The 17,852-nt window shown below is 50.2% G+C and overlaps 2 protein-coding genes and 1 long non-coding RNA gene across 5 annotated transcripts in view; 2 read left to right on the top strand and 1 right to left on the bottom strand.

The window, feature by feature from the left end:
• The first annotated feature begins 7 nt into the window (after positions 1-7).
• On the top strand, positions 8-4,402 carry birc7 (baculoviral IAP repeat containing 7). Of its 2 annotated transcripts, none has more exons than XM_040194167.2 (7): positions 8-1,734; positions 2,376-2,475; positions 2,553-2,631; positions 2,709-2,754; positions 2,949-3,155; positions 3,928-3,993; positions 4,091-4,402. In XM_040194167.2, the coding sequence occupies exons 1-7, from the start codon at positions 1,242-1,244 to the stop codon at positions 4,288-4,290; spliced, it is 1,191 nt and encodes a 396-aa protein (XP_040050101.2). In that variant the 5' UTR covers positions 8-1,241; the 3' UTR covers positions 4,291-4,402. The 2 variants fall into 2 exon arrangements, with proteins under 2 accessions (XP_040050101.2, XP_077938330.1); XM_078082204.1 differs by having other exon boundaries at positions 2,553-2,634.
• A 2,330-nt stretch (positions 4,403-6,732) lies between these two features.
• nkain4 (sodium/potassium transporting ATPase interacting 4) overlaps positions 6,733-17,852 on the bottom strand; it is a 29,921-nt gene continuing 18,801 nt past the window's right edge. Inside the window, exons 5-7 of one of the 2 annotated variants that reach the window (XM_078082221.1) lie at positions 12,479-12,539; positions 8,249-8,333; positions 7,025-7,377 (exon numbers count right to left, since the gene is read on the bottom strand). In XM_078082221.1, coding sequence (XP_077938347.1) covers positions 7,368-7,377; positions 8,249-8,333; positions 12,479-12,539 — 156 coding nt within the window. In that variant the 3' untranslated portion in view covers positions 7,025-7,367. Of the gene's footprint in view, positions 7,378-8,248; positions 8,334-12,478; positions 12,540-17,852 lie in introns of both variants that reach the window. The other variant, XM_078082231.1, reaches the window with a different exon arrangement.
• On the top strand, positions 9,005-10,659 carry LOC144383685 (uncharacterized). Its single transcript, XR_013451101.1, has 3 exons — positions 9,005-9,208; positions 10,340-10,371; positions 10,510-10,659. It is a non-coding gene; the product is annotated as an uncharacterized LOC144383685 (long non-coding RNA).

Here is a 17,852-nt window from a genome sequence, read left to right as displayed (position 1 = left end):
AATTGCTGCGTGTCGCCGCCAGGGGGCGACCGCGCTGCACCGAAACCCGACAAAGGTCAAACCACGCTGCTTCTTAGAAAGACCGTGTGATTAATTCACCAACGCTATCCAGACTATAATAATCACTAAACAAACATGTCCTGGTTTTGATGTTTCAAAAGCGTCTGACGCCACGATTAATCGCACATCCAACTTGCAGCCATCGCGTGTGAAACTATAGGACATTTCAGAGAGTTGAATTGACTGTGAGATTCAATTTTAACTCTAAACTGGTGTTTATATTGTCTCAATCTCGTCAGTGTTAACAAGTTAACTCGGAATAAGTGTCAAAAATAAATCTGCCCAGTGTTAAAAACATTACACATAATTTAGCTGACACGTTTATCCAAAGCGACTTACGTTACATTTCAAACCCATGGTTTTTGCATTTTAGCCTGGGGAGCAATTAGGGGTTAGGTGTCTTGCTCAGGGACACTTTGACATCAATGGTTGGACATGGTTCCCATCTCACCCTCTCTAATCCACGCGCCACAGTACCTAGAGTTAAACCCAACACCAAGAAGTGTGACACTGTACAGTTACATTTCAAACCTATCAAAGAGTTCATTTAACTCTACTAAGTGTCACAAATGCATCTGATCTTGACACTGAATAATGACTCCAGCTCTTTTCGTACAACTGACTCTGTAAGAGTTGAATTAACGTTTTGCAGTGTGATTTCAACTCTGCACTTCAACACTTTTGCCGGAAAATGAACTCTAAAGAATTTTGCTGTGTATCTTTATCTTTACTATTCGTCTCACAAATTCAAGAGCAAAGAAGGAGAGGAATCCAGCAGCCGCTTTATGACTTATCGTTATTGTACAGTCAACGCCTTTAGGTCACAGAAGAAAAAAAAAAGGTTTTGAAATGTCAATATCAGGTTTTAGTTGAAGCGTTTCGCCCTCCGTCGCCTTTACTCTGCTAAGGTCAAAGGTTCTACGTGTGTTTGACACCCCGGTTCGCCGTCACGGGGGGGAGGGGGGGGGGGGGGGGCCCGGGGCGTTTCTTTGTTGCGTCCGAAGAGGCGGAGCGACGCTTCGCCTTTTCACCCATTCGAGGATGGACGAGCGGGACACGTTCTGGAAGGCCGTCTCCCCGCGGGCCGCGGCGCGCCGCGCTGCCCCTCGGTGCGCGCCCCACTATGGACCGCGGGGGGGACGAGCGGCACAGGACGAGGAGCTGCAGCTGCGCGCCACACAATGACGGACGACAGGGGAACCGCGCCGCGCGCCCCCGAGGCGCCTCGGATGCGGGGCGAAGGCGAGAGACTTCGAACTTTTGGGCGCTGGCCCGCGGACGCGCCCGTCACCTCCGGGGAGCTGGCCGGCGCGGGCTTCTTCTACCTGGGCCCCGGGGACGAGGTGCAGTGCTTCTGCTGCGGGGGGGTCCTGAAGTGCTGGGCGCGCGGGGACCTCCCCGCCGCGGAGCACCGGCGGCACTTCCCCGACTGCGGGTTCGCGCTGGGTCGGCCCGCGGGCAACGTGCCCCTGCCGGCGGGCTCCTCCGACTCCGTGGACGGCCAGCTGTTGAGCCAGCTGCAGAGGATGACCATGGACGAGCAGGGCACGCCCGGGCAGGCCGTGCACCCGCAGCTGGAGGCCGAGGACACGCGCGTCACCACCTTCCACAACTGGCCCGCAGAGGCCTCGGTCCAGCCAGATGTTCTTGCACGGGCGGGATTCTTCTACACAGGTGCACGTTGTCTCACTTCACATCTCACGCCGTCCTTCTGCTTTCTCTGAAATACCTATAGCGCCTTTTGCAGTGTGAATGCGTGTTTCTGTGGTCGGTCGGTCGGCCCTGACCCCAGCAGTGACCTCTCTTTGTGAGAGAGTCCATGGGACAATTGTCCTGCTGAGTCATGGTGTTGTGGACAGAACCACCTGGACAACACTGGGGCTGCTAGAGAAGTTCGACAGCTTCAGGCGACACAGAATGCAGATAAATAAAGTGCGGCGTTACAGTTCGACCTACGACGGGATTCTTTTATCTTTAGAAGTATGGTTTACAAGAGCAATGAGAACTGTAGAGCGATTCTGTCCAAAGACCCTCATCTCAACTTTAATTTAATCCGTTTGCATGTCTTGATGTTACAAATCACAAAAGTGCGACGGTTGTCTTTTAACAATCCGTATGATTCACCGCATGGCGTCAGAACCGAGGGGGATGGACAGAAGTGCCATCGATGTGCAAATCCAGTCCTTCAGCAGTAGAACCTAGAACGGCACATATATATATATATATATAAATATATATATTATGAGTATTATATAACAGCAACAATAATCAGACAAACATGCGATCATAACGATAGTCCATGTCCACCCTGACAGGCCACGGAGACAACGTCAAATGCTTCCACTGCGACGGGGGGCTGAGGAACTGGGAGCCGGGGGACGACCCCTGGCAGGAGCACGCCAAGTGGTTTCCACGGTAACGCAGTTTTGTGTGTGTGTGTGTGTGTTACAGAATTCTTTCAGGAGATGTCTCAGACTTTGTGTTGTTCTCAGATGTGAGTTTCTGATCCAGGAGAGAGGACAGGATTACATCAGCAACGTGCAGGACTCTCACTTCCACCTGGACGACACCGTGGTGAGGAAGCTCCACCCCGCTCGCACGGCGACGCGCCGGGATTCAGAAATATGACGTTTTCTTCTCTTTCCTAGAGCGGATCGCAGAGCTCCGCAGGCAGAGACGCGGGCTCCAGAAACGGTACGTCACGCAAACACCTTTAATCCTCCTGAAAGCTCACCTGCCGACGCCGGAGGTGCGGAACACGCAGCATCCTCTGCAGCTCGCCCCGTGCCAAAGGGGGCCGGAGGCTCCCTGGGAGGACAGCGCGCACGTTGCCCTTCCTGAAAATGAAGGAACCGAATGTTAAAATTGGCTTTTCAATCGTCTCCCAGATGTGGTGGGCGGTCTGGCGGCCTCCTCGGCCATGCTTTCCCCCGTGGTGCAGACGGTGCTGCAGATGGGCTTCGAGGCGGCCCTGGTGGAGAGCCTGGTCAGGACCAGGTTCCTCCTGACGGGGCAGCACTACACCTCCGTGTCCAACCTGGTGTCCGACGTGCTGCAGGCGGAGCAGGAGGACCAGCGGGGGTCCCGGAGCGCCGGTAACGTACTTCAAACGTTGCAGTTCATACATGTATTTGTATACGATCCAGGAAGTGTGATGACCAGACGTTTGCGGCTCTTTGATTTATTCACTCTACCGCCGTGCTTCAGTTACGACCCTCTGTGGTCATTTATTATTCAGATATATTTCAGCCAAAACCACAATGTCTTCCGTCCTAAACAAGTACTTTAGTTATTTCCTCTTAAGATGAAAGTGTATTTTGAAAAAACAGAAGATATTCACACGTTTTGCTGTACACAAAAATATTTATTTATTTATAACTAAATGTTATATAAGGGTCAAGGGTCAGAAAACTGTTTTTTTTTTACTTCTTTTCAGGGACCAAATCGTATTAATGTAATTAATTACTTAATTATAATTATCATTAATCAGATTATTATTATTATTGTCTCTTTTTGAAGGTCATTCTTTTGTTTCAGTTTATTTAATTTAATTTAATAATTTAATATTATTTATCTGTATAAATTGTATATAATGTGTATCTTTTTATTCTATTCTTCCCTGTACATGCTGCTGTGATAACAACATTTCCCTCTTGAGGGATCAAAAAGTATCTATCTATCTAATCAGAGTATTTTCAATACCAACTTGAGTTATTAAGGATCGGCATGTTTGACCTCAATCATTTTCCACGATGACCTCTTCAAAAATGTGTTTTTCTTTTACAATTTGAAAAGTGCAAATCTTAAGTGCCCAATTTGAAATAACCCAAACATGCAACGTGATCCGTCTTCTCGTGCGTCCTGCAGAGGCAGAGACGACGGAGGGGTCCAACGCTGCCACCGTGAGGACACCAACACCCATCAGAGAGAAAGGTCAGAGGTCAAACGCCTCGCAGTGGCTGACTTTTACGGCGGACTCGACACTCAAAGTGACTTTCTTTGTGCGTCTTTTTGTCGTTTCCTCGGACAGCGACGGACCCGAGCCCCGAGGAGCTGCTGCGGCAGTTGCAGGAGGAGAGGACCTGCAAGGTGTGCATGGACAAGCTGGTGTCCATCGTCTTCATCCCCTGCGGACACCTGGTGGTGTGCGCCGACTGCGCCGCCAGCCTGCGGCACTGCCCCATCTGCAGGGCCGTCATCAGGGGCAGCGTCCGGGCCTTCATGTCCTGAGGGGCCTTCATGTCCTGAGGGGCCTTCATGTCCTGAGGGGCCTTCATGTACCCGAGGGGCCTCGTGCTGATTCCAATAAATAATCAGTGACCGCTGACTTTTTAATACCGTTGCATGTGTGTGTGTGTGTGTGTGTGTGTTTTATACACGACGGGACGCCGTTAAAAGTCACATTGTTTTATTAACGGACGTATTTACACACACACGATAAATAGGATTACACACAATCAGGTCACATCGAGGCGACACGGAGGAGAAAAGAGGCCGCTTCCACTTTCTATGCAAAGAAAACAAACAGGTGGAGACCAGCACATAAACACACTAATTGGTAAGGTCAGGGGGGGGGGGGGCTGTATTGCACTGAGGAAGACTAGTTTCACATAGTAGCATTTCCTACTAATACTGATTATGTTACACTACGAGGTGCTGTGTGCGTCCACCGACCCACACACTCCACTCAGAGACGAAAAGGTGCTCACTAGAACCCCAGTGGGTTCTTCGGCTCGTCCCCAAAGGGGTCCGAGGGGTTCTACCTAGAACAAGAACTAGGGCCGCTTGGCCGGTATCACAGTATTCCGCATTACTGTTGCATTGGAATGACAGGGTTGACGATCGGTGTTTAAACATTTACACGTTGAGATTCTGAATAATCTCCAGCAATGCGGATGTTAAAGGCAATGAATGAATGAACAGAACGTCTAGAACCGCTAATTACACCGGTCCAATGCAGCCTTTAAAACCACACAGACGACACGGGTTACACATTCCCAAACCTACCAAGATTTCTATTCTCAAATCACAAAATCATCATTTTATTGACATGGCCCAGACCGACCGGTGAAACGCTCCACCCAGAACCTCCTCCCCGTGGTCATGAACACAGGGATTCTTCTGGAACCCCGACGGGTCGGGGGGCTCACGCGCTGCGGTCATTGTTCACGTCACTTTTTTCGGGGTGTGGTTCCATGTGGGCCTTCTCTTCCAGCGGGGCCCCTTGAAGAACTCGTTGTTTCACAAAAGGGTTCTAAGTGGACCCCTCAGTCTCACCGCATCAGAGACATTCAATTATTGCATCTTGCCAAACCGAGTTGAGCCATCGCACGGCGGCCGGGTGACTTCCTGTCCGTCCCGACATGACGCCACGCGGCAGGATACTTACAGCCAGCGACTATAGAAAGAATCGCTTTGATTACGACCCGTTCGATCCCCAATGAAAATAGATCCGCCGATTATTTCTAATCAGACAAATAGCGCTGTGACAACGTGGTGGATTTATATGTAAATGGAGGAAAAATGAACTCGACCTGAATGATAAAGAAAATAATCGCGTAAGAACCAGAAGGGCGAAGCAAAGATTCATGCTGCACAGCGGTACGATGTATTATAATCATACTTATGAATAATAATTGGCTTATCACACTAATTACAGCTATAAACAAGTAGGCATCCTGCTTTGTAATAATAATAATGACACATTTTACAGCCTTTTATCATTTAAGTCCACGTGTCTTAATACCTCATGGTTGTCATATCAAGCATTATTTTTCAAATGCATTAAATTACTTCACTAATTACTATTTCAATTAATTTAAAAAGTCATTGTAGGTGGTCCTTGTTTGTTTGGGACAAAAATAAAATAAAATGTGTTATTGATTTCTTTCCCTACAGAAAACTAATAATGACAAATAACTTCACAGTGAATTAGTAATAGTGATAATAATATATTACAACCATGTAAATTAAAAAGGGTGACTAATAATTAGGAACTATAAATGCTTCAGAATGTGCTGTGATTATGATTAATGTGTAACTGTGATTAGATGAGTGTCTGTAACGTATCTAAAGGGTCTTAGCAGATGTGGTGGGTGGTCTTTGTGTGTTTGACTTGTAGGTGAGCAGATGGAACAGCAGAGAGCAGCAGCCGCTCGCAGTCGGGCGACGGCCACGTGACCCCCCCCACCCGCCCCCCCACCAAAGGTCGAATAAAGAGCCGCGTCTCATTCACGGCCACCTGAAGACAGTCTGGCTTACTCGTGTCTCCAACATGTTCTAACAAAGCAAACCCTGTAAATAAAAGAAAAGAAAACATCCTAAAAGCATCAGACCGAGCTGCCCCCCCCCCCTCCGACCCCCCCGACACCCCCCCAGAGACCAAACCCACCGCAGCTCAGGAGAAACTATTGCTGTTTACAAGATAAAAATACACAACGTGACCTTTGATTGACCATGTAATGACCCCCCCCCCCCTCCATCCCCTCACCCCCCCACCCCGAAAAAACAAAGCACGTCTTCTCAAACCAGAAGAAACTTCAGACCTCGTTGAACAGTCAAAAAAAGATAGAAGTAACATGCAGCTTGAGCCCCACTTACACGCCGACATTCCAACTTTACCCCCCCGGCCCCCCCGGCCCCCCTCCCCCCTCTCTGGTTTCAGTATTTACATTTTCTATTTTCCTTGCTTCTCTTCCTGCACGGATACTAAAAGTAAACAGGACCGTAACTATGAGATCTGAGCCAAAACCAGCAGCGCGATGGTAAAACCACCGAGGGCCCGGGGCCCCCCCCCCAGGAGACGGAGCCCCCCAGGAGACGGAGCCCCGGGCCCCGCCCACACACACACACACACACACACACGGTAGTTCCTCATTCGCTGCCCTTTACAGTGTCGGGGAGAACAATTGGTCACAGCAACGAGGACCTGAGCAGAGAACTCAAAGGAAAAGACAGAACACGAGGCTTTGTTGCATTGTAAATACCCCCCCCCCTCCTCCCCCCGTAGCCCCCGTAGCCCCCGTAGCCCCCCCCTCTCTTTCCAGGAACCCGTCAGGGCTGCCTGGTAAACAATGGACCCCGGCTGAGAAGTGTCGTCTTTTCTGGCCGGCACAACAGTAAACGGTGTGTTGAAATCATGAAGCAGGGTGGAGGGGGAGGGTGGGGTGAGGAGTGGGGGTTGGGGGGGGGGGGGGGGGGGGGCTGGCGTGTCCCTCCACTGAACCGAGGGGGACGTTTTTTTTTTGTGTCAAAACAGCCAGTTCTTGTCTCCGTGGAAACCTCCTCGCCAGACGCGCTCCCCTCACTTACGAAGACCTGCAGAGAGGAGGAAACAAAGAGGAGTCAGTTCCTCCCGGAGATCACTCCCTGTGGGTCGGGGGGGCAAACGTCCTCCCCCCCCCCCCCATTAGAGACGGAGCTGATTAAACTGCCAAGAAGATAATAAAATATTCATTTCATATTGGCAGAGAGTTACGACACGACTCCCCACCAGAATTATTGCTTTTAACTTCTCTGCACGACTAATTGATAAATCCCATTTGACAGGTTCTTCTCCATGTGCTTCCTGTCACACACACACACACACACACACACACACACACACACACACACACACACTGTGTCACGGGGGGCCTCTATCCCCCCCCACACGGCCCTCCGACAGGACGGAGCACGTTGCAGAGAGACGTTCACGCCCCAGACGTGACCCGAGGCTCCGGATGCCGAAGGACCAAGCGTCTCGCTTCTGGTTCGCCTTCGTTTTTTAAAACAGCTTGCATTCTGGGAAAAATACTGGAACGAGCCAGCGCAGCATTGAAAACATATTGGGGTGATATCGGCAAAAATCTAATTAATAAAAAATAAAAAAAATAATCTATTTAGCCCAATATTTTACATCTCACAACCTTCAACGGGCAACTGGAGAAGAATCCGAGGACAGAAGCGGGAATAGATGCTCAGTTTGTACCATTTACATGATAAATTTAACAGCAGCAGAAGCAAAAATAATGATTAAATGTAACGGTAATAGTAAAAGAAACAACTAATAATATAACACAATTTGTATTTGCTTTAATCGTGTGTCAGGATTGCGTTGATAAGACGTCACAGAGGCGACGCTTGTATTCACTGTCGCTCACATGAACATATGAAACACACGTGGAGACACGGACACACGCATACTTACGGGCACACGGGCCTCAGGAGGAGGTGAGATGGTTTCTCATTGACATGGTAGAGAGGGAACGGTTCAAATCCACCAATAAAATCAACTGAAAACAAAAAGGATCAAACACGTGAATTATGGAGGAAATAAAAAGACAAGACAGCGAGATGAGGCGACACGTTAAGAGACATGCGTGATAACGGAGAACGAGGAGGAGGACATTCAGAACGGGACACCGAAGCGCGTCCGACTGCGTCTCGGCGCTCAGAACGCGGACACAGAAGCGAGACGCGCTCGGCGCCCTCCGTCCCGCGCAGGACGTCCCGGGGGGACGTGACTCGGCACGGAGGGGCGGCGGCGTGAGTAGCAGACGCGCCAAAGCGAGCTAATCCCGGCGCTCGGCTTCTCCGACTCCACGACCTACTTTGCAAAGAGGATTTCCCCCCTCGACTCGCATCGGTGTGTCTGCTCAACACCGATAAGTGCTGAACACACACACACACACACACACTCTATCAAACACGCATCCAGGTAACACACACAGATGTTGGAGAGAGCACATGTGTTAATACAGAGATGGGAGATCACACACACACACACACACACACACACACACACGGTGTGATGCTTGGTGTTGTGTCTATCTGGGAGTGTGTGTGTGTGTGTGTGTGCACAGTAAATTTGCCAGTGTCAAAAAGGCAGTGTCAAACTATTTTAATTCTTCCGGAGTTTTTCCAACAATGGACAGAGTAAAATTGAACCAGAAAACTTCCAGTGTTGGTGAAAATAATCGGAGTTAACAGAGGTTTTACTCTGTCAGTGTTATTGACTCTCTCAGGCCCTGATTCAACACTGATTAGAGCAAGATACCTTCCAGAGTATCACAAAGAATACTCTGGAGAGCCCCGCACACCAACTTTCCCGGTCAAACTGAGAATGTGGATTCTGGCATCGCCATCTTCCTCGCATCGAAATACTGTGGTAAGTCTTTCTACTATAAACTATTCCCGTTGTTTTTCTTCATTCCAGTAGAATCTGTATAAGAATAAAGGGACGTATTCATTCACCACACTAGTCAATGTTGGGTTCGTGTCTTCAAATACCGAATTTCAAATGGCTAACGTGATATCGGGTCGGCGGTTAGCTTAAATGTAGCAGCCAAATGTCTGACCACCAACACCAAACTGAACAAAAACGACACGAGGTAACGTTAATGTCAGCGAGGACGAGCTGTCGTGGTGTGTTATGTGTCATGCTTGCACATTTATTTCAGTAAAATGAAGAAAAAAAATCGTTGAAGCAGTCATATTTATTATTTCTATTTGAGCCGGAGCAAATCGCTTTAGCGTCACAATTTGGTCGAGCATAGCGGGACATGTCGCGGACATGCGGACGTGCCGCGGCTCCGAGAGGCTCGGTTCCCGTTAGCTGCTGCTGTAGCCATAGACATATAAATAGTAGACGCTGCATTGGCTGCTGAGGCGCAAACAAATATTTTTTATTATATTATATACCAGAATATTATTACTGTTATGCCTACTATGAATATTAAAATACGCCGAATCATGTTTTCGGTGTCATGCCTACAAAATCCCGTGAACATCCGCTTTTGTATTCAGAGTGATGCGCTGACACTTCGTTGCGCCAGCTGGCACTGAGAGGAGCGGGTGACCGGTCCAAGCTGGCGGCCCCGCGGCTCGTCAGCACCACTAGGCAGCAGCGGTCGATGTCTATTCTTTATGTCTTTGGCTGTAGCTGCTGCTTAATTTATGCTTCCACGTTACGGCGGCGGCGGGTGTGGCTGTGTGTTTCTGCGGGTGCCGAATCCTTGGTGAGCCGAAGCTCATATTGAAGCGCAGGCTACGGAGAAGACGTGAATTTACAACACTGGTTCACCCACTGAGGGACCTGGACGAGCAAGTGCACTTTCGATACTTTCGAATGTCAGCAACTGCCGCAAATTACGTTCTGAGCGGACCAATCACAGCACTTGCGATCTACGTCAACTCGACTCGCAGTTAGATTTTTTCGGAGGTGCGCGTCAGGCTACGGCGGAGGGGTCTACGTAGTTACGTAGTTACTTAATATGTATATTTTCATTTTTTCTTTCAGATTGTTCTTTAATGTACTGTGGTGCTCTGGTGGTAAGTAATAAGTTGATGTACTTGACCGAAAATGTAGTTGTGTTTGTGATTTTTAAAGCTGAAATAGGGTATTTTCAGGTTGTCAGCTTGTATGGGGTTGTAGATCATAATGTTGATTACAGTTTGCTGTCTTTGCAGATACCATCATGTTGATCAAAACATTCCTGTCATCCAGCACCAACCAAGATCTTTGCCACTGTGATAAGATGTGAGCTTTACATGTTTTAGGTTTACTTTTGATGCCAATATTTCATGTTTACTTCGAATAAATATGTATTACAGTACGGATACAATTGTCTGTGTGTTTTTCCCCCTGCATAGATATGCAACACTGGTAGGAGTTGGTTAAAAATCAACACTCTTTGGAGTGATTTCATAATCAACATAGTGTAAAGTAGGTTTAACACTGGAAAGGTTATTTCTTTTATAACTCTTTAGTGTTACATGTGAATAACACTATGGGTGTTACTTCTTACATAGTGTAAAACTTGATTGACACTTCTTAGAGTTAATATTATTACACTACACTGCACCTAGTGTCACATTTTAACTCTTACCAGAGTAAAATTGACTCTGGAAATTTAACTCTGTGTTCAGTGTACATTTAACACTCTGTAGATAGGGACCATATGTTCACTGAGGTAGTGTTAAAATTGACTCTTTAAGTGTTGTATTAACACTGGCGATTTTACTGTGTGTGTTTCTCACCCCTTTATCTCCCCCCCCTTTATTCTCTATGCAAGCCAGAGCACTTGAATCCAACTCCCCCGTCTCCCCCGAGAGTGAGAGAGTGCTCGCCGTGAGAGGAGTTCATCTTGTTGTTTGTTTCGGCATCGTGGCCCGGCTCCTTTTTTCTAACCGCCCCCCCCCCCCACCTGACACCAACACCCCCCCCCCCCCACTCCCCCTCCCCTCTTCCGGTCTCTCTCATCCCTCCCGAGGATTCCTCCCTCCCTCCCTCTCTTCCCCTCGCCGAGGCGCAATCAGCCGCGGGACTTTTATTGACCGGCGAGGGGCTTAACGAGGCTGATAAAACGGGGGGCCGGGGACCTCTAACTTTCCTCTAACCTCGTTAGAGCCGGAGATCTTCAGCACAACAAGCGGCGATTATTCCCACCAGCGAGGGAGCGGAACGACGAGAGGAAGAAGGGGGGAGGAAACAGAACCTCAAAAGCCCAAAATAAACAAAAAGGAAAAGTCTTTTTTTAGTGGATTTGACTCGTGTTGAGTTGTTGCCCTCAAGGGATTACTTAGATTAAGTGGTGCTGGGGGGGCGTCTCCGGTATGTGACCACCAAAGACCTGCCGGGACTTCTGCAGGAACACACACACACACTCGGTCGCCACATTAGAATTCCCCCCCTAAATTACACGAGTCTGCAGGTCTGGGATGAAAGTAGTGCGTGCGGCGTGATTACAGCCCGGCTCCAGATCCTCCAGAATTAGTCCTCCGACAAGCGTTTACAGGATGCAGGAGCCTGTGATTTCCCCCCCGTGTGGGAAACACGGAGCGCTTCACGGAATTTGATGATAAAAATGGAACAGGCGGTGAAAAGGGCGAACGCGTGAGATTTACCCAAAACGTGGAGGGAAGTGACGAAGGCCGGGGGTTTTCCCGCCATGAGCTGCTTTCTTTCCAGCATCTGAGCCGTACGAATGGAAGGTTTTGGGGCAGATTATGACAAGTTGAATTTGTACATCACGTTTCTTTTGATGAGCAAACACGCTTCAATCGCCAGATTGGGAAAAATGAAATGAATTGGGAGAAGATGCAACCGATTCCTCCTCCTCCGTGAGTATGAATACGTGTGTAGAATCTGGGTTCAGGGTTAATACCACGGACACTCAGATCAAATGTTTCCTGCCCTCCGATTGGCCGACCCCCCCCCCCCCCCCCTGACCCCGCCTCCTACGCGGTCACGGGCGCCGGGTCGTCCATCACAAGCGTAACGTCTTCTATGTCTCACGTCATGATGTCTGGTAAGCGAGAGGAACCGGAGCTGCAGAAGACGTGGACGTGTTCCCCTCAGTTCCTCGAGTTCTCGGCCACATCTGTGTGAGTTAATGCACATCTGTATGTGTGTGTGTGTGTGTGTCAAGCGACTCACAGCTGTCCTCCTCCTCGGTGATGGCGCTGACAACGTAGCAGCCGTACACGAAGCCCAGGAGCTGTGGACACACGCAGGAGAGGAGTTAGAAGAGAGAAGAAGGAGGACGCAGAACATCACGAAACAAGCGGCTCCCTTTTTGTCGACGCAGACGTGGCGTTCCAGCGACTTTGGGAAGCTGGCGAGATCCGTTTGTTGCAACAACGTGAAGTGCGCATGGGTGTTGTTGCATTGTTGGGTTTTTAAGACCTCGTGTTCCGGAAGACGATGCGACATTGTCAGAGTCGCCGTACGTCGACGCACACGAGTGGGTAAGCGGCGGCGAGCGGCGCCCGTGGGACCGGCAGATGGCCGCCATCCACTCGCAAACAGAGCCAGTGAGAGGCAGAGGCGCTCTATCTCTCTCTCCAACATCATTTGGCACGTCGCCATGCCAATTAAAAAAGCGGCGCCGTGCACGCTGCCCTCCTCGCACGCCGAGGAACACAAAGCCCCCTAAAGGGGGGCCCCGAGGGGGGCGGGGGGCTATTTATATAACATCCATCTGACCGGGCCGCGTTATTTTAGCAGGAACAAAAGACGGCGTGCCGGCGGCAGGTCGCTCACCTCCACGCAAGCACGGCGCTCTTTGTTGAAGTCGGGTTTCGTCGGCGGGGAGACGGCGGTGCCCCTCCCTCCCGCTCCCTCTCTCTGGTGTGTAATTGCCGGCCCGTCCATTACGGCGGCGGTGAAATGGACGGGAATTAGCATGCGTATAAATCTGGCGTCCATGTAGATGGTGTTAACAGCAGGGGGGCTGTCGGGTGTGTGTGTGTGTGTGTGGGGGGGGGGGCGACACACACCCTGTTTTCAGCCGCATTGTTTGCAGCTGTGTGTTTTTCCTGTGCGTTGGTACCGAGCTAATGTGGCGGCTGATCACTGCCTGGCTTAGTGAGGCCGACCTGAGGGGGGCCGGTGGGCCGGGGGGCCGGGGGGGTTTGGTTTTTTTTGTGCTGGGTATCAGTGTGCGATGTCTTTAAGGTACCGAGTAGGACCCTCTGACCCCAGCCCCCCCCCCCTCCGAGCGCTTTTGTGCGTTTTGTACGGCCTGTGTTTGGCTAACTGCTAGCAGCTAACGGAACTAGCGACGTACCAGGTGTGTGTTTCGCGTCTCGACGGGCCGGCTTTCATTCAGCCACACAATGCAGCAGGTGGTGAACGCCGCTACACGTTGGGCCCAAAACTCCCACACGCCCAACGTTTGTTTCCCGCACAGTGAAATCAAAACCCGTCTTTGTTTATGAATAGAGGGAGAAAGGGGGGAGGCGGGGGGGGTGAAGAAAGACTTAAGCTCCCACTTCCTCGCGGTGTGACGATCCAACGCAGCGGCTGAAACCACAGAGACGAGGACGAAAGAAACAAAACGAAGGCCGTTTCACACGGAAACAATGTCGAGGAATGTCGTAAATCACATCGTTTCTGGCGGCTGGGCTGCAGGAGAGCGCGGCGACGGACTGTAACCGCGTCCGCTCTTCTGCGCGGTGCGTTTAGCGAGATGCACGCGGCGCTGATGGGATCAGGAGGGAACACTTGGCGGCTTCCAGCCGCAGGCTTCGCTGTCCTCACCCAATATGGGTCAGTGTCCTCAATAACAAGTGACAACTCCACTTAAATATCCTCGCATATTAAATGATCACGCACACACACACACACTCACAGCTCTTTTACTTCCTACTGTCACCGCTGGAGTTCAGGGATCATTTTGGAGATTGATGTCATGTTAATTAAGCTCATAAAGCCCGTGCGCGTCCTCTGAGGCCTGATGTCAGTCTGCCTGTGAGGACGTGCTGGACTGAAGCCAACTCATTGAGCTGTCAATCATTTGGAGGCCCTTTTTTTTTCCCCCCTCCCTTTGCACTCGGCACCTTTTCTTCTCAGTTCACCGTTCAAACATGGCTGGCAAGCCCCAGTCTGCAAATTCCCACCTTTCTATCTCTGTGCCTTTTTTTGGGGGACGGGGGGGGGGTCGGAGGGGGGGGTTGCTGAGCCGAGAGTAAGAGTCTGAGGGATGAAAGCAAAGCGGGGCGCGAAAGGTTCAGCTCGAGATGTGAGAAATCATCAAAGGCAACGCCGGCTTCATTCGCCATTTACCAACTACGAGGAAACTGAAGGAGGCATTTTTGTGATCGTTCAGCAGTATCTTTGTTTCCCCTCCCCGGTAATGAGGTGTGTGTGTGTGTGTGTGTGTGTGTGTGTGTGTGTGTGTGTGTGTGTGAAGAAGCCCAGCTGCAGAGCTAGAGGGCAAAAGGTTACTAGTATTTGCATAAGCTAATGGAGGTCAGGTGTGTACTAAAAGACGCGTGATCACCTGACACAACGCAGACACACAAACACCAGTCAGCTTTGCAGCCTGTGAGGCTCTCTGATCCGGACCACCGGCCCACCGGCCCACCGGCTCTTCAGCCTCCGCGTTCAGTGTTACTGGAGAAGAGTCGGCATTGATGAGGCGCCGCGCGGACGCGCCGCGAACATAAAAACGCGCGGCGGGAAGTTGAGCCGAAGCGGATTTTTCTTTCCTGTGTTAGAGAAGAAAAATAATCACGGTGAACCGATAATGTGTTGGTTGCAGCTAAATATCTGTCTTTTATGAATTTAGAGTAGATGTGTGTGTGTGTGTGTGTGTGCAGTGACGGATGTCTCAGTCGATCTACAAGCTAATTAAAACACTATTGATTGTGGCTCAACGTCAGGAGAAATCTTACTGGGTTCAAGAGGATGAAAGGAATTTGTAGGTAAACTACATCAGATGGGTGAGAGAGGGAGGGAGGGAGGGAGGAGGTTAATTACACAAGACTTGTGTGTGTGTGTGTGTTTGAGCAGCTGCGTGTTTAATGACATGATGAGAGACCACATCCACCTGTTCTCATCTACACCCCCCCCCCACCAGCTTCCAGGACCACAGGGGGTCGATGGCTGTCTCTCGCCCACATGCGATAACAGCTCGCTGATGTGAAAAGGAAACTCTCTCGCTCTCTTCGGGTTCTGACTTCCTGGAGACGGTCCGGCTCGACCCGACGGTCTTGCCGGTTTTCTCTCCTCACCGGCTCGCCGGAGGCGGGACCACCAGCTGATGGGTCCTTTCATTACATCTGCATTCAGTCGACAGCGGGACGTTTTTTTGCAAAAAGAGAGAGAAGTCGGTTCGAGGGAATGAACAAATAGACGTAAATAGCTCGGCTTTATTAAAAAATGGCGCGTTTGTGCCGAGATGTCAAGCGTCGCCATGGTGACGATTCCCGCCAACCGCTGTCGGGTGTTTCATTTTAACCTTGGACGCTCTTGAATCGCGGCAGACGTGGTTCCAATGACAGAAACAGAATCAGCTTTCGCTAAATGAAAAGTCCAGAAAAGAGGTCGAATTGGAAAGTCGATTGGACGGAAATAAGAATCTTAAGAGTGAAACAAGTAACGACTCAAAGAGCTAACGCGCCGCCGGAGAAGGTTTACCTCTTTAATTTAGCTTGTTTTTCCACCTTGAAGGTCTCTTTTGTTCACATTTTATTTTCTTCTCTCCTGTCTGAGAAGTGAAAAAAAAGACCAAATATTGGAGTAAAATTAATCTGAGCAAAATCCTTGTCTCTGAAAAATAAAGAAAAGCTCTCGGTGGAGACGGCCAACGGCAGGCGGGGGAGTTTTGCCAGTGAACTGCGAGTAGACGTGTATCCAAATGCGTATATATATATAATCACACTATACATAAATCCTCTCCTCCAGGCTCCTCCGTCTCCTCTCTGTTGCTTTTGACATCATCACATATTTTAATCCCTCCATCTTCACAAAGCTTTGAAGCTGTGGAGGAGATACGACGCGATGCTGCGGCGCCTCATTAACGCTGTTATTACAACGCACCCACCGACATTTTCTTTTTTTTTGTGATGCCAGGACCAATCACTGCGGTCCAAATGGAATTCACATCAAAAGATCCCTCAGTACACACACACACACACACACAGACACACACACACACACACACACACACAGTCGGACTAATGGACTCATCAAAGCGAGCACCCTGACCTCTGGAAGAGTGAGGGGGAGGCCATGTTGTCCCCCCCCCCCCCCCCTCCCACACACACTCCCCTGTGTTAAACAAGCTGAGAGCGCATGGAGGGGGAGGAGGCGGGGCGGGTTTGATTGACATGAGGGTTGAACGGGGGGGGGGGGGGGGGGGGGGGGGGGGGGGGATCTGCTCAGGGAAAGTAGGCGGGAAAAAGAGGAACCGAGCAACGGAGCGAGAGAGCGACGGCCGGCTGCCGTTCCTCCCGGTCAGAGGCGTCCAAAACGCGGGTTCCCAAGGAACGGAGGAGAGCAGGAACCCAGTCCTCCACGTGTCTCACGGCACGTCTACACAGATGTGAGCGGAGCGTCACACCTGGCACATTGTTTGGTCTTCTCTCTCTCTCTCTCTCTCTCGTCTCTGCGGAGGAGTTTTGTCACACTCGGCGGTTTTGATTGACAGCGACGGCGTCTCGCAGGAGCGAGAAGCAGAGAGGATCATGGGAGGACAGAGGGATGTGTGTGTTGATTGACAGGGAAATCAGTCATTACTGAATATTAGTGGTTTTAAACCTGCGTCCTATAAGACGTTTTGTATGAAATTGTAACAATTTGGATCATATTTCCAGTCAAACCTTACTTTACATTTCTTGCATGGAGTCGGACAGGAAGCGGCTGCTGGACGACAGGGAGCGGGACGGACGGCTCTCGTGGAGAACAAAGAACGCGACAAAGGGGAGACGGAGCGAAACGCGCTGCCGAAGAATGAATAATGCACATCCTTTAAAACCTCAGAGTTCCTCTCTGCCTGGATGCCGCCCGTGGCAACAAAAGTCTCCTTCTGAGCTCCCGATCAATCTGAGCGGGGAGATGACGGAGAGCGACGCCTCCATTACCGGCCGGTGGATCCACATTTCTCACCCTAATGAAACCGGCTCTCTGGGGTACGAACTAAATATTTAATGGCCTCGAACCTTGAAAAAACTACCTGGAACAGACAAAAGACCCCCTACTTTCTCCCCATCCTTTTCTTCCATTGCTTCGATTCCTGGGACGTCCCAACGGAATCTGTTTTCCCGCTTTTAGCCGGGCAGGAAGTGAAGGTGCGAGGAAAACGATGCCCTCCGTGGTTCTCACATTTCAGGCCCAATTTTCCCACGGAGATGCTGTTGCGTGCTCGGTCGGACAATAACATGAAGATTGGCAGATTGTGAAGGACTGAAAGTCCATCTGAGGAATAAACCCATTCCCTGCCTGTAGTGCTGGGGGGGGGGGCTCTAATGAGAGGCCGTAATGCGAGGGCAGCTGTTTTATTACCGTTTCTCCGCGGTGGGGGGGC

Source organism: Gasterosteus aculeatus, chromosome 2 (genome assembly GCF_964276395.1).
Source record: "Gasterosteus aculeatus chromosome 2, fGasAcu3.hap1.1, whole genome shotgun sequence".
Taxonomy (NCBI): Eukaryota; Metazoa; Chordata; class Actinopteri; order Perciformes; family Gasterosteidae; genus Gasterosteus; species Gasterosteus aculeatus.
Note: the sequence above shows the minus strand (reverse complement) of the source record. Positions and strands in the feature narration are given on the sequence as shown.

What these genes read in the sequence shown, in the direction of transcription:
- birc7 (XM_078082204.1), top strand. Translation starts at nt 1,242, where the DNA reads ATGACGGACGACAGGGGAACCGCGCCGCGCGCCCCCGAGGCGCCTCGG. An exon ending in GGCGGGATTCTTCTACACAG is followed by an intron (nt 1,735 to 2,375) that starts GTGCACGTTGTC and finishes CCACCCTGACAG; the next exon opens with GCCACGGAGACAACGTCAAA. An exon ending in AGACGCGGGCTCCAGAAACG is followed by an intron (nt 2,755 to 2,948) that starts GTACGTCACGCA and finishes ATCGTCTCCCAG; the next exon opens with ATGTGGTGGGCGGTCTGGCG.